Source organism: Salmo salar, chromosome 14, assembly GCF_965601325.2.
Source record: "Salmo salar chromosome 14, fSalSal1, whole genome shotgun sequence".
NCBI classification, from domain to species: Eukaryota; Metazoa; Chordata; class Actinopteri; order Salmoniformes; family Salmonidae; genus Salmo; species Salmo salar.
Window position 1 is genome coordinate 45840378 of NC_138304.1, and position 23671 is coordinate 45864048.

Consider the following 23671-nt stretch of genomic DNA (forward strand, 5'->3'; position numbering starts at 1 on the left):
CCGAGGAGGGCAGAGGAGAGAGGAGACCGAGGAGGGCAGAGGAGAGAGGAGACCGAGGAGGGCAGAGGAGAGACCAAGGAGGGCAGAGGAGAGAGAGGACAGCTCTTGTGGCAGTGACCTTTTACCCGAGGGAGCCAAACGTCTGACAACGTCACATCACATGACTACAGGAGACAAGCTGCTGCTGCAGTGACAGTGTGGATTTAGACAGAATCTAGAACTCTCTGTGTTTATCAAGCCTAATGAAACTGCTTTGTGATCTACCGCTCAGGTTCATTTAAACATAAAACAGGTATCGGTAAAACAGACAGACACCGAGTCAGGCAGACAGAGAGATTGACAGAGATGGACACCTAGTCAAGCAGACAGAGATGGAAAGGACAAACAGGCAAATGAACAGACACAGCGAGCCAGCCTGACGGACATAGACACACACTGACAGATGAACAGAGACATACAGACCAACAGCGATACACACCGACAGACCAATGAACAGAGAGAGACAAACAGCGACAGTGCGAGACAACCAGTAACAGAGACAAACAGCAACACACACACAGACAGACAGGGAAATAAAATTGTTTATTTTGTGAAATCTGTATTTTTACATCCTGTTAAGCATTCAGTTGGCTCCTCTGGCTGAAATCACACATCATCCTCATCAGTGTTTTCAAACAGGTTTCACACAATAACAATATCACCAATTCAATGTAGCGATCAATCATTAGAGTAACAGCACATTTGATTTTTTTTTTAAGTAACAAAAAATACATTGCAATATAAAGTAACATGATAAAAATTCTGAAGTGTGTTTGTTCCTCCAATCACCACTTGGCACCACTTTAAAACACTTTGGCAGCATCCCAATTGTCACCCTAAATGGCATCCTATTCCCCATTTAGTGTAGTTATTTTTTTCCCAGGGCCTAGAGCTTTGGTCTGAAGTAGTGCACTATATAGGGTTCCATTTGAGACTGAACAAATGTTTTATTTTAACTTCTCTATTCAGAACTTAGAATATAAATTGTAGCTGTTAAATGCTTTGATAGTGTTTATTAGATTTGATGGAAATCTCTTTCAAGAGGTTCATCTGTAGTGTCAGAAGTGGTCCCGGAGATAGACGGTCTGACTCCATCCTTATCATTAATATTCAAACTGATTCACAGACATGGACCAGAGAAAAATGTAGAAACTTTATTTTTTTTTAATATTGTGAAAACGGATATATAACAAAAAGGGTTTCAGAAAGGCATTCTATTTTAAAAATGAACAGAGGGAGAAAAATATTCATAATTTTTCTGGCTAATATTAGGACACCACATTTTCCTACTGTGTGTATACTGTACCGCTGTAAACGGCAAGACAAATTTAACATCTTTTCTTTCTCCTTTAGAAAATATTGTTTTGGTTCTTTGTGAACGACAGATTGCATAAACCACTAGGTCATGTCCCAAATGGCAGAGTGACTTTCGTCCAAAATGGCACCCCATTCCCTAGTGCACTACACGTAGAGTATAAGGTGCCATTTGTGACGCATACACACTATGTGAGATTAGTTTGGCAAGTTAGCGGCTCTCCGCCTCTATCAAACAGCAGGACGCTCTTTGACGATGTCATCGCCAGGTTGTCTGGTAACCACGCAGAGCTAACTAGTGAGAGCGTTGGACTAGTAACCGAAAGGCTGCAAGATCAAATCCCTGAGCTGACAAGGTAAAAATCTATCATTCTGCCCCTGAACAAGGCAGTTAACCCACTGTTCCTAGGCCATCATTGTAAATAAGAATTTGTTCTTAACTGATTTGCCTAGTTAAATAAAGGTTAAATAAGACTAAAAAATTTGCACTAGTTTTGACCAGGACCCATAGGGCTATGACCAAAAGTAGTGCATAGTGTGCCATTTGGGACATATCCCTAAGCTCAGCTAGTGGTCCAGCCCACTCGTATCCAAATCCTCACAGTAAACTCTTCCATTCACAGTGTGGTTGTATCCATAACAGCACCCCAACTCTAAATCTTGCAGTGTTATTGTAGAGTACTTTTGTTGCACACTTTATATAGTATAGGATGCCATTTGAGATTTGCCTTTTGTCAGTATCTACGTTAGTTAGTGTTGGTTGGCTGCTGAGATGGCAATCGCTTTAACCTGGAACCGTCTCTGTCCTGGAAGTTGCCACGACGACTACTGCAAACGTAAACAATAGTGAGCCAACCTGTTGTTATGACGGTAGAACAGGCTTGACGACGGCGTAACACTTTGGGACATTGACCAACGTACATAGACTGACATTTCATTCAATAAAATGAGAAAAATATTTAGATTGGTGTTTTTTATGTTGTCCTCTTGTTCTTCTTCCGTCCTCTACAAACATGGTGCTGCAACAACGCTTATCATGATACATGTAGTGATCATGAAACAGTTTTCTATGTCCCCTGGTGATCTGGCTTGGGGTTAAAAGGCCTTGGCTAAACATTCTTATTATGTACAAATAAAATATGCGTTAACCACCTCCAAGCTGGGAAGAAGAGAGGAGGGTTAGTTTGTTCTCTGTGGACCATCTGTGTCCCTCTTCCCCCCCCTGTCCCTTTGTGTCCAGTAACCTAGGTAACCAACCACCTCCAAGCCTCATTGGCTACTGAGAGCCTACACTCTGATGACCAACGAGTAAATCAGTGCGGATTTAATACATGATACAAAAATAATTGAGAGAGAACGTAGGTTTAAAAGACTAGTGGTTTTAAAAAAAGGACAGTGACTTTCGTCCAAAATGGCACCCCATTCCCTGGTGCACTACACGTAGAGTATAAGGTTCCATTTGTGACACATACACACTATGTGAGATTGGTTTGGCAAGTTAGTGTCTCTTGTCAGAGCCCCGGCGGCTCTCCCCCTCTCTATCCAACAGCAGGACGCTCTTTGATGATGTCATCGCCGGGTTGTCTGGTAACCATGCAGAGCTAACTAGTGACATCGTCGAGGACACGAGGTGGCGTGCTGCGTCCGCTCCCACACACCCCTAGTTCACACACACTCCTCGGCCGACATCAGTAGAGGGTTGATGTACTCGAACCCTTCAAACTCCGACTGGTCGATCTTCTTCACCGCGTCGCTGGAATACAGGAAACGAACAGCGGTTAAGGGGGTCCTATGACAGTGCTGATCAAGAAGTCATTCACAGGTCTAGTAACCTCCATCATAAGCATCCTCTGTTTTGAAACCATAGGATTCAGTAATCCATTCAGCAAGTTGTTTTTAGGACTCATTGTATTCTTTATAAACATGTGGGATAGACCTCTGTCTGTAAGAGATCTGCACACTCTCTTATTTACAAAGCAGTCTGGCAGAAACTTCCACTGTACATCACTTCATTAATTCATTTTAGACGAACAAATGACCAAACCCGTTCTCAGGGACGGATCCCGTTGGTCTCCACAGAGTTAGGAAAATCTGTTTTAAGTATTTCCTGCCCTTTATGTGTGGAACAATACACAAAATTCCTTTCAGACATTTAAATGATTGACTGGAGACTTATGTAAACGAATGCGATTGCTTTTCTTAAATATGTATATTATAGTGGGTTTTATTTATGTAGTGGGTTTTATTTATGTATTGGGTTTTATTTATGTATTGGGTTTTATTTATGTATTGGGTTTTATTTATGTATTGGGTTTTATTTGTGTATTGGGTTTTATTTAGTGTATTGGGTTTTATTTATGTATTGGGTTTTATTTATGTATTGGGTTTTATTTATGTAGTGGGTTTTATTTATGTATGGGTTTTATTTGTGTATGGGTTTTATTTGTGTATTGGGTTTTATTTGTGTATTGGGTTTTATTTGTAAATGTATACAGGGCTCTCTTGTAAAAGAGTGACTCCCTGTTTAAATGAAGATTAATCAAATAAATAAAACTGATTCATGAAGACAGACACACAGCCACACAGACACACAGCCACACAGCCACACAGACACACAGACACACAGACACACAGACACACAGACACACAGACACACAGACAGACCAGCCATTAGGACACTCACTCGTCATCAGGCGTGAGCTGGATGGGCTCGTTGGTAAACTGGGTGTCGAAGCTGTCCAGTCCAAACTCTCCTGAGATGTTGGGTTTGAATGGAGGAGCCACCTGCTTTTGTTCCATCTGAAACAACACAAGGCAATGGGGTCAGAGGGCAGGCAGACACACACCTTGAGCTTGATACTCTTAAAATAATGTATATGAAGATATTTAGCTAAATGCTTTTATCCAAAGCTACTTACAGCCAACTTTATACTGCAAGCACCATGTTTCAACCAACAAGCCTTATTTACAAACAAGACTTCAAATGGGGTTCAGTGTATGAAACAGAGGTCAGTGTTTGAAACTGTCTAACAAAAATGATTTTACCAAAAGCCAATCTCCCTGTTTCTCTCTTACAAGATATTAGTGACTGTGCTGTGGCTTAGTGAAAACTCCACTGTAAACTCAGAGGCCCGATAGACAGCCTGCAGTGTGTTGACCCAGTACTGCCCCCCCTGCAGGTAGACTAGAGTACTGCACGGGCAGGCTGCCACCTGTTGTTTATGAGGTGAGACTGAGTGGAGGGGGAGGCAGCCCAGCAGTGTAACCTGATCCTTCCAGACAGAGAGTCAGACAGCCAGTCAGGACAGCAGCAGTCCAGACCAAACAGGGGAAAGAGGTCAGGCTGCTCCTGAGCTGGTCTGGGACTGGAGGCATGTCTAGAGGCCAGCCTGTTTGTTTAGCTGGCAGGTGGGTGGGACTGGAGAGATTGCCCTGGGAGTGTGTCTGGCCCATTGCCATGGTTGGAATCAATTCCTTTTCAATTCAGGGAATAAACTGAAATTCAATTCCATTTTTCCAGAATATTGAAAATCTGAATTGACTGTATTGAAATGGAATTGACCCCAACCCTGGTGTCTGCTGTTTTTTTTACATTGCTGCAACAGGGGAAACATGAGGTTAACCATGTTACTGCTTATTGGTGGTGAACATTAACTACAACAGAACCACTGTGACCTAGCCACTTAGTCCAGGAATAGGTTTAATATGAGTCTGAGAAACCTGCCCTTAGAGAACCGATACATCCCATTGGCCTGTCTTGTTCCCTGGTGGGAAAGGAGACTGTCTGGGCTTTTCTAAGGTGATGACCCTCAACTATGTGGAAATAGTATAGGAGTTGATTTGTCTCACTGTCCGTCGTTCACAGTGTTGAAGTTAATTATCATTGGTGAGAACTCTGCTGCTTCGTTTGAATGAAAACAATGATTCACCGTCTCGGTCTCTGTTGGGTCATGGTGATCTAACCCACCTCAACACCAGAGAGCACTGATAGAACGCAGAAAAGACAGACAGAGAAAGATAGAAGTGAGAAAGAAAGAAGACACGATGACTCACAAGGTCCCAGTCTACGTTTCGGAAGAAGGGATGACCCATGATGTCAGCGAAGCCCGTCTGGGGGTGACAACCTAGCCTCTCTTTAGGTTCCTGGGAGAGAGATAGAAGTGGAAGAGAGGGAGAGCAACAAAGATAGAGAAGGGTGTGAGAGAAAATTACAACATATATAACGAGAGACAGGGAGGGAGAGGGGGGAGGGAGGGAGAGAGGAGGCGGTAGGGAGGGAGGGAGGGAGAGAGGAGGCGGTAGGGAGGGAGGGAGAGAGGAGGCGGGAGGGAGGGAGGGAGGGAGAGAGGAGGCGGTAGGGAGGGAGGGAGGGAGAGAGGAGGCGGTAGGGAGGGAGGGAGGGAGGGAGGGAGAGAGGAGGCGGTAGGGAGGGAGGGAGGGAGGGAGAGAGGAGGCGGTAGGGAGGGAGAGAGGAGGCGGTAGGGAGGGAGGGAGGGAGGGAGAGAGGAGGCGGTAGGGAGGGAGAGAGGAGGCGGGAGGGAGGGAGGGAGAGAGGAGGCGGGGAGGGAGGGAGGGAGAGAGGAGGCGGGAGGGAGGGAGGGAGAGAGGAGGCGGGAGGGAGGGAGGGAGAGAGGAGGCGGGAGGGAGAGAGGAGGCGGGAGGGAGGGAGGGAGAGAGGAGGCGGGAGGGAGGGAGGGAGGGAGGAGGCGGGAGGGAGAGGCGGCGGGAGGGAGAGGAGGCGGGAGAGACGGAGGGAGAGAGAGTAGGCTGGCGGGACGGAGAGGAGGGAGGGATGTAGGGAGAGTAAAGGTTCATTACATTATGGTCAAATCAAATCAAATTTATTTGTCACATACACATGGTTAGCAGGTGTTAATGCGAGTGTAGCGAAATGCTTGTGCTTCTAGTTCCGACCATGCAGTAATATCTAACAAGTAATCTAACCTAACAATTTCACAACAACTACCTTATACACACAAGTGTAAAGGAATGAATACGAATATGTACATAAAAATATATAAATGAGGGATGGACGAACGGCATAGGCAAGATGCAGTAGATGGTATAGCGTACAGTATATACATAAGAGATGAGTAATGTAGGGTAAGTAAATATTATATAATATAAAGTGGCTAGTGATACCATTATCAAAGTGTGTGGAGTTGAGTCAGTATGTTGGCAGCAGCCATTCAATGTTAGTGATGGCTGTTTAACAGTCTGATGGCCTTGAGATAGAAGCTGTTTTTCAGTCTCTCGGTCCCAGCTTTGATGCACCTGTATTGACCTCGCCTTCTGGATGATAGAGGGGTGAACAGGCAGTTGATGTCCTTGATGATCTTTTTGGCCTTCCTGTGACATCGGGTGGTGTAGGTGTCCTGGAGGGCAGGTAGTTTGCACCCGGTGATGCGTTGTGCAGACCTCACCACCCTCTGGAGAGCCTTATGGTTATGGGCGGAGCAGTTGCCGTACCAGGCGGTGATACAGCCCGACAGGATGCTCTCGATTGCGCATCTGTAAAGGTTTGTGAGTGTTTTTGGTGACAAGCCGAATTTCTTCAGCCTCCTGAGGTTGAAGAGGCGCTGCTGTGCCTTCTTCACCACGCTGTCTGTGTGGGTGGACCATTTCAGTTTGTCCATGATGTGTACGCCGAGGAACTTAAAAAAAAACTCTCCACCCTCTCCACTACTGTCCCTTCAATGTAGATAGGGGGCTGCTCCCTCTGCTGTTTCCTGAAGTCCACGATCATCTCCTTTGTTTTGTTGACATTGAGTGTGAGGTTATTTTCCTGACACCACACTCCGAGGGCCCTCACCTCCTCCCTGTAGGCCGTCTCGTCGTTGTTGGTAATCAAGCCTACCACTGTAGTGTCATCTGCAAACTTGATGATTGAGTTGGAGGCGTGCATGGCCACGCAGTAATGGGTGAACAGGGAGCACAGTAGAGGGCTGAGAACGCACCCTTGTGGGGACCCAGTGTTGAGAATCAGCGGGGTGGAAATGTTACCTACCCTCACCACCTGGGGCGTCAGAAAGTCCAGGACCCAGTTGCACAGGGCGGGGTTGAGACCCAGGGTCTCGAGCTTAATGACGAGTTTGGAGGGTACTATGGTGTTAAATGCTGAGCTGTAATCGATGAACAGCATTCTTACATAGGTATTCCTCGTCCAGATGGGTTAGGGCAGTGTGATGGCGATTGCGTCGTCTGTGGACCTATTGTGGCAGTAAGCAAATTGGAGTGGGTCTAGCGTGTCAGGTAGGGTGGAGGTGATATGATCCTTGACTAGTCTCTCAAAGCACTTCATGATGACGGAAGTGAGTGCTACGGGGCGGTAGTCATTTAGTTCAGTTACCTTAGCTTTCTTGGGAACAGGAACAATGGTGGCCCTCTTGAAGCATGTGGGGACAGCAGACTGGGATAAGGTTTGATTGAATATGTCTGTAAACACACCAGCCAGCGAGGGTTAACACGTTTAAAATGTTTTACTCACGTTGGCTACAGTGAAGGAGAGCCCGCAGGTTTTGGTAGCGGGCCGTGTCAGTGACACTGTATTGTCCTCAAAGCGAGTAAAGAAGTTGTTCAGTCTGTCTGGGAGCAAGGCATCGTGATCCGCGACGGGGCTGGTTTTTCTTTTGTAGTCCGTGATTGACTGTAGACCCTGCCATATACCTCTCGTGTCTGAGCCGTTGAATTGCGACTCTACTTTGTCTCTATACTGACGCTTAGCTTGTTTGATTGCCTTGCGGAGGGAATAGCTACACTGTTTGTATTTGGTCATGTTTCTGGTCACCTTGCCCTGATTAAAAGCAGTGGTTCGCGCATTCAGTTTTGCGCGAATGCTGCCATCAATCCACGGTTTCTGGTTGGGGAATGTTTTAATAGACACTGTGGGTACATCACCACCGATGCACTTGTTAATGAACTCGCACACCGAATCAGCATATTCGTCAATGTTGTTGTTCAACGCAATGCGGAACATATCCCAGTCCACGTGATCGAAGCAATCTTGAAGCGTGGAATCCGATTGGTCGGACCAGCGTTGAACAGACCTGAGGGCGGGAGCTTCCTGTTTTAGTTTCTGTCTATAGGCTGGGAGCAACAAAATGGAGTCATGGTCAGCTTTTCCGAAGGGAGGGCGGAGGAGGGCCTTATATGCGTCGCGGAAGTTAGAATAACAATGATCCAGGGTTTTGCTACCCCTGGTAGCACAATCGATATGCTAATAGAATTTGGGGAGCCTCGTTTTCAAATTAGCTTTGTTAAAATCCCCAGCTACAATAAATGCAGCCTCAGGATATGTGGTTTCCAGTTTACATAGGGTCCATTTTACATTTACATTTTAGTCATTTAGCAGACGCTCTTATCCAGAGCGACTTACAGTAGTGAATGCATACATTTCATACATTTTTTTTTCTCCGTACTGTCCAATGAAGTCCAATGAAGTTCTTTCAGGGCCGTCGATGTGTCTGCTTGGGGGGGGATATACACGACTCTGATTATGATCGAAGAGAATTCTCTTGGTAGATAATGCGGTGGGCATTTGATAGTGAGGAATTCTAAGTCAGGTGAACAAAAGGACTTGAGCTTCTGTATATTGTTATGATCACACCACGTCTCGTTAATCATAAGGCATTCACCCCCGCCCTTCTTCTTACCAGAGAGATGCTTGTTTCTGTCGCCGCGATGCGTGAAGAAACCAGGTGGCTGTACCGACTCAGATAGCGTGTCACGAGTGAGCCATGTTTCCGTGAAACAAAGAACGTTACAGTCTCGGATGTCTCTCTGGAATGCTACCCTTGCTTGGATTTCGTCTACCTTGTTGTCAAGAGACTGGACATTGGCGAGTAGTATGCTCGGGAGCGGTGCACGATGTGCCCGTCTACGGAGCCTGACCAGAAGACCGCTCCGTCTGCCCCTTCTTCTACGTCGTCGTTGTTTTGGGTCGCCGGCTGGGATCCGATCCATTGTCCTGGGTGGTGGTCCAAAAAGAGGATCCGCTTCGGGAAAGTCGTATTCCTGGTCGCAATGTTGGTGAGTTGACGTTGCTCTTATATCAAATAGTTCCTCCCGACTGTATGTAATAAAACCTAAGATTACCTGGGGTAACAATGTAAGAAATAATACATAAAAAAAGGTAAAAAAAAAAAAATACTGCATAGTTTCCTAGGAACGCGAAGCGAGGCGGCCATCTCTGTCGGCGCCGGAAGTACATCAGAGGGCAGTGTAACATGATCTTGTTTGGATTGATCTGCCTGCGTGTGTGTGTGCGGTAGTTACCTTGTTGAGGAAGCCCTTGAGGACGCTGGCAGCTTTGACTGACAATGATCGAGGAATCCTGATCTGTTTTTCCAATATTACTACAGAAGAGAGATTAGATTAGATTTTGAGAGGGCTTTTACAATAGTGACAGAGTGGATATAAAGAGAGAGGCTGTGAAAAATACCTTATTGAAACCGATATGCTGACATGTGTCAGGCACTGCAGCATTGCCACTATGCCAGCCAGACCTCAAGAACATCAGACTTTTGACTAGAGGTGCACAGTAGGGTTGGCAGTATACAGATATTCTTACCGTCTCTCTCTCATACCGGAATGTACTGTATTACCGGCTTAGTACACAACAGGGCATCAAAAAAAGACACAAAAAAAAGACAATTGGGTGTCTATTACCAGAATGCTAACAAAATTGGCACAAGTAATTGCACATTTCAATGGATGCTGCTAGCTAAATATGCTAACGAGCCCAAACAAAAAAATAAACGTATTACAAAGACAGGCAATCCTGAACGTCATTTTTGGTGAGTTCGGATATTTACAATTGAATGTGAACGAGAGACATTATGCAAATGAGAGATGTTTGTCTGAAGAAGGAATAGTACTGTGTACACACCGTGTCTGTGTGAAGTCTGGAGTCGCTAGGGCAACAGGCCTGCTTGCTCTGCTCAGAGAAGACGGGGGAGGAGCCGACAGATCAAGCTGTAGTGACAGCTGTACAGATAACTCATCCCAAGAGAGCTTTGACTTCTCAAACATGGCAGACAGCTAACACGATATGACGCCCTTATTAATTCAGCCACTTACTTAGATAACTAGCAAGTTAAACTTAGGAGTCGAGTTTAAACAGAATGACTTGTTTTTCCACGCAGGGAAAAAAATGATCTTGCTGCGTTTTTGTAAACGCAGATCTAAAATGGTTCTTATTGTAATTTCTGTTCGTCATCAAACTAATTTTGTGCTTCAGTTGCACTTCTCCACACGGATGACAATTCACAAATGGATATTCTATCAAAAGACAGCGCTCTGACTGACGTGTAGCTACTTTTCTCAGTGTAGACAGACTATTTTCCTCCGGTAAGATGCAAGATTAACTTTAAACAAAACATTAGGAAATGTAGCTGGCTCCATTTGTTCTGTGATAAACATCAGTAATTTGACGGCCATGCATCGTTCTTGCAAAAAAAGACCTTGCTTTTTCATTGTAAGACAATTTACTTACAGACAGATAGTGTTGGACTTCTGTTGTCATTGATGACATTGAAGCTATTTTCTGCAAAATATGTTGCACGAATGTATTTTCTGTGAAGGGAAACTATTGTTGCAGTCCCTGAGCAGTCGATCGGAAACGCAACCCGTCACTACACAGCTGAACTCACCAGCTCCCGCTTTCTCCCGTTGTGCTGTTTACAAACACACGTGACTAGCTCAACTGTTCTGGGGAACTACGGTAAGCTTCATAATGTACAATAATGTGACAGATAAAATGAAGAACGAAATCTGCTTTATCTCCTAACATGTTGCACAAGTTCAGTGCAGGTATTTACTTAAAAAGTAGCTACAAATATTAAAAAGTATTGAAAAACTTCAAAGAAATTGTTTCAACGGTACTGAAAAACCATCCCATGGCTATTTACCGCCCAAGCCTAGTTGCACAGATATCATTTTTTGCTGACTGATGAGAGTACCACGTACTTTCTCTTGAGGATCGGCCAATGCCGAGTAACAATATGAGTACTTTCCATAACATGAACTTTGACCCTGTCCTAACAGCATTACCTTGGAATAGGTAGTCTTCTGTGTTCTGGTCTGGGTTGTCGGTGCTTCCTACAATGTCGAAGGGCGACCGTCCAGCCATCATCTCAAACATCAACACCCCCAGAGCCCACCAGTCCACGCTGAAACCATAGTCCTCTCCTCTCAGTATCTCAGGGGCGATGTAGTTGGGGGTCCCACAGAACGTACTGGTGGTGTCCCCTGGCCTCAAGCCCTCCTACACAGCACAAGAAGCACACACACACATCGTTCTAGGTCCTGTTGGGCTCAGGTGGTAGAGCATGCCGCTTGCAATGCCAGGGTTGTGGGTCCATTCCCACGGTGGACCAGTACAAAAAAAGCACGAAAATGTATATACTCACTACTGTAAGTCGATCTGGATAAGAGCTTCTGCTAAATGACTCAAATGTAACACACACACACACACACACACTTAAGATGTACAGGGACAACTGCACACACACAAAAAAAGATACACACACACAGTACAGACAGAAACACACCAACGGACACACTTCGACACCCACCTTGCACATGCCGTAGTCAGTGAGTTTGATGTGTCCCTCAGACTCCAGCAGCACGTTGTCCAGTTTGAGGTCTCTGTAGATGATGCCCCTCTCATGGAGGTAGTTCAACGCCAAGCTGATCTCTGCTGAGTAAAACCTGACACACAGAGAGATGGTGAAGAACTAGCTAGACTCAAAACACACACACAATCTTAGAGCTACGCAGCTAATCACCAAGCCCTTGGTTCGTAGAATCAGAGGTGTAATTATTAGTCCAAAACGTAACATTCTGCAACTAAAAAGCAAATTTATTGGCATTGGACAAATTCAGGTAGGTCCCACCCCGTTTGCGTCCGTTTAAGAAACGTTTTTGCAACAGAATCGGCATAATGAATACACCCCAGGTGTGCTAGAGCTGGTGGCCTGCCCCAAAGGTTCTAGGTTCAGAGATGTGGGAATTTTACGTCTGGCAACGTGAGCCTACTGGGGGAGAACAATAGATGTGTAGTCCTGGGTGTTTCAGAGGAACGGACATGACATACCCCTCAAACTCAAATCTGGACCTCGAAGCCAGTTCCACTGCTTTAAATAGTATCATTTGTTTCCCTGTAATCAGGGACTGATTTATACCTGGGACACCAGGTGGGTGCAATTAATTATCAGGTAGAACAGAAACGCAGCAGCACTACAGACCTCGTCGGGTAAGATTGAAACAGTCCCAGGATTATTTCCAAGTCCGGTGTAGCCATGACATCACTGTTCTCACCTGGCGTGTTCCTCAGGTATTTTCCTCTGTCTCTGCATGTGGAACATCAGGTCTCCTCCGTTCACATACTCTATGATAAAGAACAGTCTGCTCTCAGTCTGGAAACAGGAGTGTAGCCCCACTAGGAAGGGGTGGTTGGACGCCTGCTCAAACACGTGCTTCTCTGTCTGGACCCAGTCAATGTCCTACAACACACACACCATTTGGAAATCAAGTCTTAAACACAACTAAAAAAGTTTAGTAGAAATGTCCAGCCATCCATCTGATAGAGGACAGATGGACAGACCAACTGACAGGCAAACAGACTGACAGGCAGACAGAAACAGACAGAGACAGACAGAGACTGACAGGCAGACAAACAGGATACAGAATGAGACAGTAGATGTTAGGAGTAAGAATGGCTGAACACACAGTGAATGGTGTTGACAGACTGCTCCCATCTGATGAGGGCTGCAGAAGAAGTGATTTCTGGCATTCTAAGCGCAGTGAGTGGATGCCCTAATGACGTGAGGAGACTGACCATGTGTGAACACAGTGAACAGTTACATATCTCCACGGACGGACGGACGAGAAATGGCACAGATGATCAATCAGGTAGTACCTGTCAAAGTGTCAATCATGTGTGTATGTAAGTGTGTGTGGGTTTACATGCACAAGTGTGTGTGTGCGCGCGTGTTTAAATGTACCAGTGTGTGTGTGTGTGTGTTTACGGTTATCATTGTGTGTGTGTGTGCGTGTGTTTACGGGTATCAGTGTGTGTTTACATGTACCAGTGTGTGTGTGTGTGTGTGTGTGTTTACGGTTATCATTGTGTGTGTGTGCGTGTGTTTACGGGTATCAGTGTGTGTTTACATGTACCAGTGTGTGTGTTTAGTACCTCGTCGTCGTTGACCAGCTCCTTCTTAACCACCTTCATGGCGTAGATCCTCTCTGTCTTCTTGAGTCGGACCAGCAGGACCTTGGCATAGCTGCCCCGGCCAATCACGCTCAGCAGATCAAAGTCCACCAGACCCAGACTGGAAGCTGACTTCCCTGTGTCTCTGCTGCAGCGCGCCTACAGGACAGACAGAGAGCCAGAGTTAAACATGAGACAGACAAGAGGTAGAGACAGATAGACATGAGACAGAGACACGAGGTAGAGACAGATAAAGACAGACATTTGGCAACAAACACACCTCTTTCTCTTCTCCATCAGAGTTCAGACTCTCACTGGAGTCTTTGTTCTGAGGACCTGAGTAGAGAACGAGAGAGAACGAGAGTGATACAGAAGTCTTCCTCCTAGACACTAGTGATACAGAAGGCTTCCTCCTAGACACTAGAGAGTGATACAGAAGGCTTCCTCCTAGACACTAGAGAGTGATACACAAGGCTTCCTCCTAGACACTAGAGAGTGATACACAAGGCTTCCTCCTAGACACTAGAGAGTGATACAGAAGGCTTCCTCCTAGACGCTAGAGAGTGATACAGAAGGCTTCCTCCTAGACACTAGAGAGTGATACAGAAGGCTTCCTCCTAGACACTAGAGAGTGATACAGAAGGCTTCCTCCTAGACACTAGAGAGTGATACAGAAGGCTTCCTCCTAGACACTAGAGAGTGATACAGAAGGCTTCCTCCTAGACACTAGAGAGTGATACAGAAGGCTTCCTCCTAGACACTAGAGAGTGATGCAGAAGGCTTCCTCCTAGACACTAGAGAGTGATACACAAGGCTTCCTCCTAGACACTAGAGAGTGATACAGAAGGCTTCCTCCTAGACACTAGAGAGTGATACAGAAGGCTTCCTCCTAGACACTAGAGAGTGATACAGAAGGCTTCCTCCTAGACACTAGAGAGTGATACAGAAGGCTTCCTCCTAGACGCTAGAGAGTGATACAGAAGGCTTCCTCCTAGACACTAGAGAGTGATACAGAAGGCTTCCTCCTAGACACTAGAGAGTGATACAGAAGGCTTCCTCCTAGACACTAGAGAGTGATACAGAAGGCTTCCTCCTAGACACTAGAGAGTGATACAGAAGGCTTCCTCCTAGACACTAGAGAGTGATACAGAAGGCTTCCTCCTAGACGCTAGAGAGTGATACAGAAGGCTTCCTCCTAGACACTAGAGAGTGATACACAAGGCTTCCTCCTAGACGCTAGAGAGTGATACAGAAGTCTTCCTCCTAGACACTAGTGATACAGAAGGCTTCCTCCTAGACGCTAGAGAGTGATACAGAAGTCTTCCTCCTAGACACTAGAGAGTGATACAGAAGTCTTCCTCCTAGACGCTAGTGATACAGAAGTCTTCCTCCTAGACACTAGAGAGTGATACAGAAGGCTTCCTCCTAGACACTAGAGAGTGATACAGAAGGCTTCCTCCTAGACACTAGAGAGTGATACAGAAGGCTTCCTCCTAGACGCTAGAGAGTGATACAGAAGGCTTCCTCCTAGACGCTAGAGAGTGATACAGAAGGCTTCCTCCTAGACGCTAGAGAGTGATACACAAGGCTTCCTCCTAGACGCTAGAGAGTGATACACAAGGCTTCCTCCTAGACACTAGAGAGTGATACAGAAGGCTTCCTCCTAGACACTAGAGAGTGATACACACGGCTTCCTCCTAGACACTAGAGAGTGATACACAAGGCTTCCTCCTAGACGCTAGAGAGTGATACAGAAGTCTTCCTCCTAGACACTAGTGATACAGAAGGCTTCCTCCTAGACGCTAGAGAGTGATACAGAAGTCTTCCTCCTAGACACTAGAGAGTGATACAGAAGTCTTCCTCCTAGACGCTAGTGATACAGAAGTCTTCCTCCTAGACACTAGAGAGTGATACAGAAGGCTTCCTCCTAGACACTAGAGAGTGATACAGAAGGCTTCCTCCTAGACGCTAGAGAGTGATACAGAAGGCTTCCTCCTAGACGCTAGAGAGTGATACACAAGGCTTCCTCCTAGACACTAGAGAGTGATACAGAAGGCTTCCTCCTAGACACTAGAGAGTGATACACAAGGCTTCCTCCTAGACACTAGAGAGTGATACAGAAGGCTTCCTCCTAGACGCTAGAGAGTGATACAGAAGGCTTCCTCCTAGACGCTAGAGAGTGATACAGAAGTCTTCCTCCTAGACACTAGTGATACAGAAGGCTTCCTCCTAGACGCTAGAGAGTGATACAGAAGTCTTCCTCCTAGACACTAGAGAGTGATACAGAAGTCTTCCTCCTAGACGCTAGTGATACAGAAGTCTTCCTCCTAGACACTAGAGAGTGATACAGAAGGCTTCCTCCTAGACACTAGAGAGTGATACAGAAGGCTTCCTCCTAGACGCTAGAGAGTGATACAGAAGGCTTCCTCCTAGACGCTAGAGAGTGATACACAAGGCTTCCTCCTAGACGCTAGAGAGTGATACAGAAGGCTTCCTCCTAGACACTAGAGAGTGATACACAAGGCTTCCTCCTAGACACTAGAGAGTGATACACAAGGCTTCCTCCTAGACACTAGAGAGTGATACAGAAGGCTTCCTCCTAGACGCTAGAGAGTGATACAGAAGGCTTCCTCCTAGACGCTAGAGAGTGATACACAAGGCTTCCTCCTAGACACTAGAGAGTGATACAGAAGGCTTCCTCCTAGACGCTAGAGAGTGATACAGAAGGCTTCCTCCTAGACGCTAGAGAGTGATACAGAAGGCTTCCTCCTAGACACTAGTGATACAGAAGGCTTCCTTGTGGGAATGTTAAGCCTTCTCATTCAGCCAGCCACTGGGCTTAAAGCTGTCTTCCTGCTAGATGCAACTTAGTGACTAATGTCTGAAGGAACTATTCATTTAGCCAAAATGTCTTTGATTGTTTATTGTTTACCTAGTTTTGCTCACCAAGGCTAGTTTTCTAAGTCTTTAACAAGGCGGTGTGTGTGCGTTACCTGGCTGTTCAGAGTGGTCTAATGGCGTGATGGAGGCCCCCCTATCAGGCCCCATGATGGGCTCCTAGACAGAGGAGAAATGAAAGAAAGAGAACGATAGAGAGAGAAAGGAATCATTGAGAAATACTGATGCAAAAGTATTTCCAGTCAGTCCTTTATGAGTCCGAAACCACAGTAGGTCTAGGGCCCACAGTTTCTCTGAGCACATAACTGAACTAAGGTCAAACTCAGGGCCCACAGTTTCTCTGACCACATAACTGAACTAAGGTCAAACTCAGGGCCCACAGTTTTTCTGACCGCATGACTTAAGGTAAAACTCAGGGCCCCCAGGCTCTGCCTGCTCTCTGCATCTCACCTGGATCTGTTTACCACACTCCACGCTAACCAGTTTGTGACACTTCTTGTGGACCAGCAGTTTGCAGTTGATGCATTTGTAGCCCTGTCTCCCCAGACCCCAGATACGGTCTGTGCAGATGGCACAGTGAGCTCTCTACCATGAGTACACAGGAGAGAACAGACAAAGTTAAAACAACCACACCCACCTTCAAATATCAACTTATCATTAATACAGCTAAGTCACTGATTGGGACAGCAGAGATAGAGAGATGGATTGGAAGAGAGAGGAGAGAAACAGAGAGAAAGAGACACAGGGACAGAGAGAGATAGAGATGGAGTGGAAGAGAGAAACAGAGAGAAAGAGACACGGAGAGAGAGAGATGGAGTGGAAGAGAGAAAGAGACACAGGGACAGAGAGAGATAGAGATGGAGTGGAAGAGAGAAACAGAGAGAAAGAGACACGGAGAGAGAGAGATGGAGTGGAAGAGAGAAAGAGACACAGGGACAGAGAGGATTCTCACCCTGTTGAACCGTTTGGGCTGGAAGACATGACCACTAGCATAGTAGAGTTTCCTCCAGCGCCGTGCCCCACGACGATATATAGACTCTGAGGAAGAGAAGAACAGGGATTACTGGAACAAGTGTGTGTGTCTCAGAGAGAGATACTCCAATCTTCAGAAAACAATAGAACAGACAAGAGCTGTAGACTTACTGTCCTCTCCTGGACAGGGCATGCCAGGCTTCTCTGGGATACATGGAAACACTGAAGGAAGAAAGGGAAACCATTAAACCATGGCTGCAATTCCTACCTCACATGTGCCTGTGTGCACCAGAGGTAGGGTAGAGTGGATTCTCTCATTATCTAGCAGACTTGGCACCCCTCTGTGCCCTTCCCCCTATCCTCCACCTCCCCCCTCTACTGCTCTGGTCCCCCCCTACTCTCCTCCTCCCCTTCCTCCATCTCGCTCTTAACCTGTGACCCTCCTTTCTCTCCATAAAAGACAACCAATCTCACATGCACTGACACACAGAGAACTCTATAAACACTGGTCTATTTCCTGGTGACTGAGGCTGTGTGATGTTTATCTGGTTAGCAGGAGAGTATCAGTGGAACAGACAGAGTGTGACTTATAATGGTGTCTGCTGTTGTTAAAAAAATATATTTTTATGTAAATTTAAAAATGTACATTTATTAAATTCAATAAATACATTGAATGTAATGAAAGCTCAGTATACTTATTCTGTTGTCGGGATGTCTGCACTGTCAGCCCAGCAAAGACTTCCCCTTGGGTATCAAAACAGTTAATAGCTTTGGGAAGGCAGGTAGCCTAGAGGTCAAGCGCGATAGGCCAGTAACTGAAAGGTACCTGGTTCAAATTCCCCGAGCAGACTAGGTGACAAATCTGACAATGTGCCCTTGAGCAAGGCACTTCACCGTAATTGTTCACGTAAGTCGCTCTGAATAAGAGCATTTGCTAACTGACAAAATTGTTAATTTTTGTATTTTTATGGAAGGTTTATGTATTTACTATGTTGTCAGATGCAGAAGGTCACATTACCATGGATGATGAGTTCAGAGTCTTTGTTGACTTCGTAGAGCCTCAGGGCTTCCACCAGTTCCAGCTGAGATGATACTGTACACGGGTCACCTGGGAGGACGGAGAGACGGGTCATGGCTGGGTCACTGTGTACATCAAGTGTCTGATGATGGATAAACCTACTGGAACCACCATATTCCCTATGCAGTGAAAATACTTCTGACCAGAGTCACAAAGGCTGACATGATAGTCAGAATCATTTCATCTGCCCAAACACCACAAGTTAACACATAAAGCCAGTGTGTTACTTTTTCAGTGAAGACTCTCAAAATGTCTCCAAGCTGATGTTATAGATATTCTCAATATTGAAAATCTGTGTCTAAGACAGAGAGCGTGTAGGTGTGTGTGGAGGCAGTGTCTCAGTCTTCATTATGTTAAGTTTGTTTTTCAGAGCCTAGTGAAGTATAAGATAGAGTCATGCATCTTCATCACACCCAGCCCACATGGGCTTACAAGACACCGTATTTGCTGTATCCAAATAAAATGATCATACTTATATACACACACACACACACACACACACGAAACGCAAAACAAAAACCTTTCAGTTATACAACATCTTGTCGTGTCACTTTGGAAATAAAGTTTGCAACCAGCAACACTTCTTTTCTGGGTAGCCAGTCCAGTTTGTCCTTCATCACTACTCTAAACAAGGTCACTCTTAAATCATCATATAAAGTCAAATACAAAGCGCAGTTCATTCTCCATCTCCCCTAAATCGCAGCCGGTACACAGCCGGTACTACGTTAGACGTTAATTAATAAGGGCAGCCTTTCCAACAACATGACGTCTTCATCATGGACAGCTGGCCCGATACTGCGGGGACATGGCCAGCTGGCCCGATACTGCGGGGACATGGCCAGCTGGCCCGATACTGCGGGGACATGGCCAGCTGGCCCGATACTGCGGGGACATGGCCAGCTGGCCAGATACTGCGGGGACATGGCCAGCTGGCCCGATACTGCGGGGACATGGCCAGCTGGCCCGATACTGCGGGGACATGGCCAGCTGGTCAGATACTGCGGGGACATGGCCAGCTGGCCAGATACTGCGGGGACATGGCCAGCTGGCCAGATACTGCGGGGACATGGCCAGCTGGCCAGATACTAAAGAGGCACACCCACCACTGCCTTCTCTCTGCATATCAAATCACACCCTTATCTCTACATAGTGATACTTCTGACTAGTCACAATGAGTGTGATCTGAGATCTGCCCATGAAGACTGTAGACATCTCTAAAAAATGAGAAAGACGGATAGATGTGGATATCGTTTTTTTTTGGTATTGTAATGTTTTTAAAATTGTATAAACTGCCTTAATGTTGCTGGACCCCAGGAAGAGTAGCTGCTGCCTTGGCAGGAACTAAATGGTGATCCTTAATAAACCCCAGGAAGAGTAGCTGCTGCCTTGGCAGGAACTAAATGGTGATCCTTAATAAACTCCAGGAAGAGTAGCTGCTGCCTTGGCAGGAACTAAATGGTGATCCTTAATAAACCCCAGGAAGAGTAGCTGCTGCCTTGGCAGGAACTAAATGGTGATCCTTAATAAACCCCAGGAAGAGTAGCTGCTGCCTTGGTGATCCTTAATAAATACAAACACATATTTAGAAGGAGAACTATGGTAAACAAACCTTCTTCGTCAATCCACTTCATGGTGAAGAGCTGGTCGTTGTCCATGCAGCACATGTCTTTGACCTCCCCGTGCAGCTCCTCGTAGGAGATGGACGGCTCAAAGTGGGTGATCATGATGTCCCTGAGAGAGAGAGAGGACAGGATACATTAAATGCACAATTATTTACTCAAAGCGGCCCGTATTCACAACGTCTCAGAGTAGGAGTGCTGATCTAGGACCAGGTACCCTCTTGACCATATAATTATGATCTGAAAGCCAATACTGATCCAAGATCAACAGCACTACTAGCCTGAGATGCTTTGTAAATACAGGCCAGTGTATATACAATTATGTGTAGGGCCACATGACCTGACCAGGGAAAAAAAACAGAAATCCATAGAGAGAGAATGAATGTGAGATGGTGAAACCCTGTTTTTTTTGTAGCTGTAGTTGCCCGTTATTGCTGTGAATGTCCAACATCTGACTCTAGATCAGGGATGGGCAACTGTTGGCCCGTGGATCAATTCCACTATTTTTGGTGGTGGGGGAGAACTCAGTCAGGGTCTCAACTTACTGTTGTGAGTTAGAATACACAAGGTGCATTATTAGTTTTTATTCTTGTTATGTCAGTCTGTAACCAAGTTTCCACCCACAGTTTTTATTCTTGTTATGTCAGTCTGTAACCAAGTTTCCACCCACAGTTTTTATTCTTGTTATGTCAGTCTGTAACCAAGTTTCCACCCACAGTTTTTATTCTTGTTATGTCAGTCTGTAACCAAGTTTCCACCCACAGTTTTTATTCTTGTTATGTCAGTCTGTAACCAAGTTTCCACCCACAGTTTTTATTCTTGTTATGTCAGTCTGTAACCAAGTTTCCACCCAGTTTTTATTCTTGTTATGTCAGTCTGTAACCAAGTTTCCACCCACAGTTTTTATGCAAGTAAAGTAATACTGTATAAAAAAAAAAATACAATAAAAAAAAAAAATTCACGACAGCTGTGATGGAAACAGGAAGTTTCGGAACAATACTATAAATTCAGACAGATCATTTGTTCTTTCAACATGGTGGGATGTTTGGGTCTGTAAAATTAATTAGGCTACAAATGGAGGTGGAAACGCCTTTATGCGCAAATATAGATATAATAACCATCATATGGAGGTAAACTTGGGAGTCACACGATGATCTGGTATTTGGGCCACCCACTACAACTCTGTAAACCATGCAGTTTATTAGGCTACAGATAAAATGAGTTTTGATGAACTTCACAGGGTGGTGAACGTGCACGGTGACGGGCTTGATGCTGCCAACCAATAAATATTCAGGGTCTTATTCTGGTTACATGAGAATCAATGCTTGACAAAAAAAATATTCTTGCTCTTATTCATAATAATCTCATTATATATACACACACTAGTCTACCTGCACTGTATCTGCAACCTGTTGGCTAGAGAGCATGTGTCCAGACCAGAGTAGACACATTTACTCTTTAACGCAACCGTTTTTGTGACAAAACTATCTGTAGAGTTGAAAATATGATGGAAACACATTGTACATTTGATTTTTATTCGGTACATGAACATTTTAAGCGAAACAGTATATTTTGTGTTGCATTACGTCATCACACACTGATTTTTTTTATCTGCAACAAGTCTGTTTGGTGGAAATACCACAGGTGAGAAAATACACATTTTCTTCATGCAGATTTTAGAATACTCATTTTAAAATCTGTCAATGTGATGGAAACCTACCTACTACTGACAGTCACTCAGTTAGCCCATGTCAGAAAAACAACAACATTTGATTGGTAAGTTAGTCTAGCCAGCCATTTAAACTTGTAGGAATCATGGTCGAATTGATTTTGAGTGGACCATGATTTTGTTAGTCACTCTCACTCATATCATAAAAAAAACATTTCTCTCCACCCCATGGCAAAACAATGTAACATTTGAAAAAAGTACAACATTCACTTAGGGCCTCCAAAAGGCTAAGGCCGACTGTGACTGCATGTGTGAGTATGGATGTGGGTATCGTCAAAGTTGCCCATCCCTGGTCTGGATGAGCCTCTGGCCCATAATCTACCAGCTCTATACACAATCACCAATCCCTCCATGGCCCCCTGATAGCCAGGCTAGCAGCCTACAGGACAGGAGACAGACAGATAGCAGAGCGAGACAGCAGCTCTCTCTGGTAGCATCCAAAATGGCACCCTATTCCTGACATAGTACACTACTTTTGACCAGAGCCCTATGGGAATAGGATGTTGTTTGGGATACATGGTCTGTCTCAGTCAGAAGGATTGATGGCCAGCTCTAGAAGCCCTCCTCCCTCGGTCCAATGACAGTATGTTAATGAGGCACAGGGCAGGCTGCAGGCCTGGGTTTCCCAGCCACCACACAGGCTGCAGGCCTGGGTTTCCCAGCCACCACACAGACAGCAGGCCTGGGTTTCCCAGCCACCACACAGACAGCAGGCCTGGGTTTCCCAGCCACCACACAGACAGCAGGCCTGGGTTTCCCAGCCACCACACAGACAGCAGGCCTGGGTTTCCCAGCCACCACACAGACAGCAGGCCTGGGTTTCCCAGCCACCACACAGACAGCAGGCCTGGGTTTCCCAGCCACCACACAGACAGCAGGCCTGGGTTTCCCAGCCACCACACAGACAGCAGGCCTGGGTTTCCCAGCCACCACACAGACAGCAGGCCTGGGTTTCCCAGCCACCACACAGACAGCAGGCCTGGGTTTCCCAGCCACCACACAGACAGCAGGCCTGGGTTTCCCAGCCACCACACAGACAGCAGGCCTGGGTTTCCCAGCCACCACACAGACAGCAGGCCTGGGTTTCCCAGCCACCACACAGACAGCAGGCATGGCAGAGAGACCTGCACTGTTGCCACAAGAAAAGGCCAACCAGTGAGAGAACAAACACCATTGTAAAAACAACAGATAATTATGTTAAGTATAAAAGGGAAAAAAATAAATTAACTATTTGCACATCATTACATTGTACATAGACATGACTTTTGAAATGTCTCTATTCCTTTAAAACTTCAGTGACTGACGTTTACTGTTAATTTTATATTGTTTATTTCACTTTTGTTTATTATCTATTTCACTTACTTTACCAATGTAAACATGTTTCCCCATGCCAATAAAGCCCATTGAATTGAGAGTGGATTAAAGGCCATCACAGCCAGTCTGACCCCTGAGGGCAGCACCAGCCCTCACTCTCTTTACTACCATTAATCAAACCCACTCTCCAGACCCAGTCCTCATCCTGCTGGGTCTCTTTATAAGGGGACAGTAAAACAGCAGCTCTCACAGAGACACACCGGCATAGTCAAGGTCATCAGGACAGACAGACATCCACCTGAACAGAACCCACCTTCCTTCCTTCCTTCCTTCATTCCTTCCACAGGGACTATACACCAGACTAGGACCCACATGATCACATCGGTCCATATAGAAAAAGGTCAAAATTGTTGCTTTCATCCTAAATAAAATGATTTTCTTTCACTTTCAGTGCAAAAGATGCGCCTCTTTCCCTTCAAATGATCATGACAGTC

At 45.6% G+C, this 23671-nt stretch overlaps 1 protein-coding gene across 1 annotated transcript in view; it reads right to left on the reverse strand.

Annotated features, from left to right (window-relative positions):
- Window positions 1-563: 563 nt before the first annotated feature.
- LOC106569598 (protein kinase C iota type) overlaps window positions 564-23671 on the reverse strand; it is a 38627-nt gene continuing 15519 nt past the window's right edge. Inside the window, exons 2-16 of the mRNA XM_014141117.3 lie at window positions 20125-20246; window positions 18456-18545; window positions 17609-17659; window positions 17418-17503; window positions 16916-17050; window positions 16561-16624; window positions 13848-13903; window positions 13550-13726; window positions 12673-12857; window positions 11928-12063; window positions 11404-11617; window positions 9628-9707; window positions 5407-5496; window positions 4037-4152; window positions 564-3106 (exon numbers count right to left, since the gene is read on the reverse strand). Of these exons, the coding sequence (XP_013996592.1) occupies window positions 3019-3106; window positions 4037-4152; window positions 5407-5496; window positions 9628-9707; window positions 11404-11617; window positions 11928-12063; window positions 12673-12857; window positions 13550-13726; window positions 13848-13903; window positions 16561-16624; window positions 16916-17050; window positions 17418-17503; window positions 17609-17659; window positions 18456-18545; window positions 20125-20246 (1690 nt within the window). The 3' untranslated portion in view covers window positions 564-3018. The remainder of the gene's footprint in view (window positions 3107-4036; window positions 4153-5406; window positions 5497-9627; window positions 9708-11403; window positions 11618-11927; window positions 12064-12672; window positions 12858-13549; window positions 13727-13847; window positions 13904-16560; window positions 16625-16915; window positions 17051-17417; window positions 17504-17608; window positions 17660-18455; window positions 18546-20124; window positions 20247-23671) is intronic.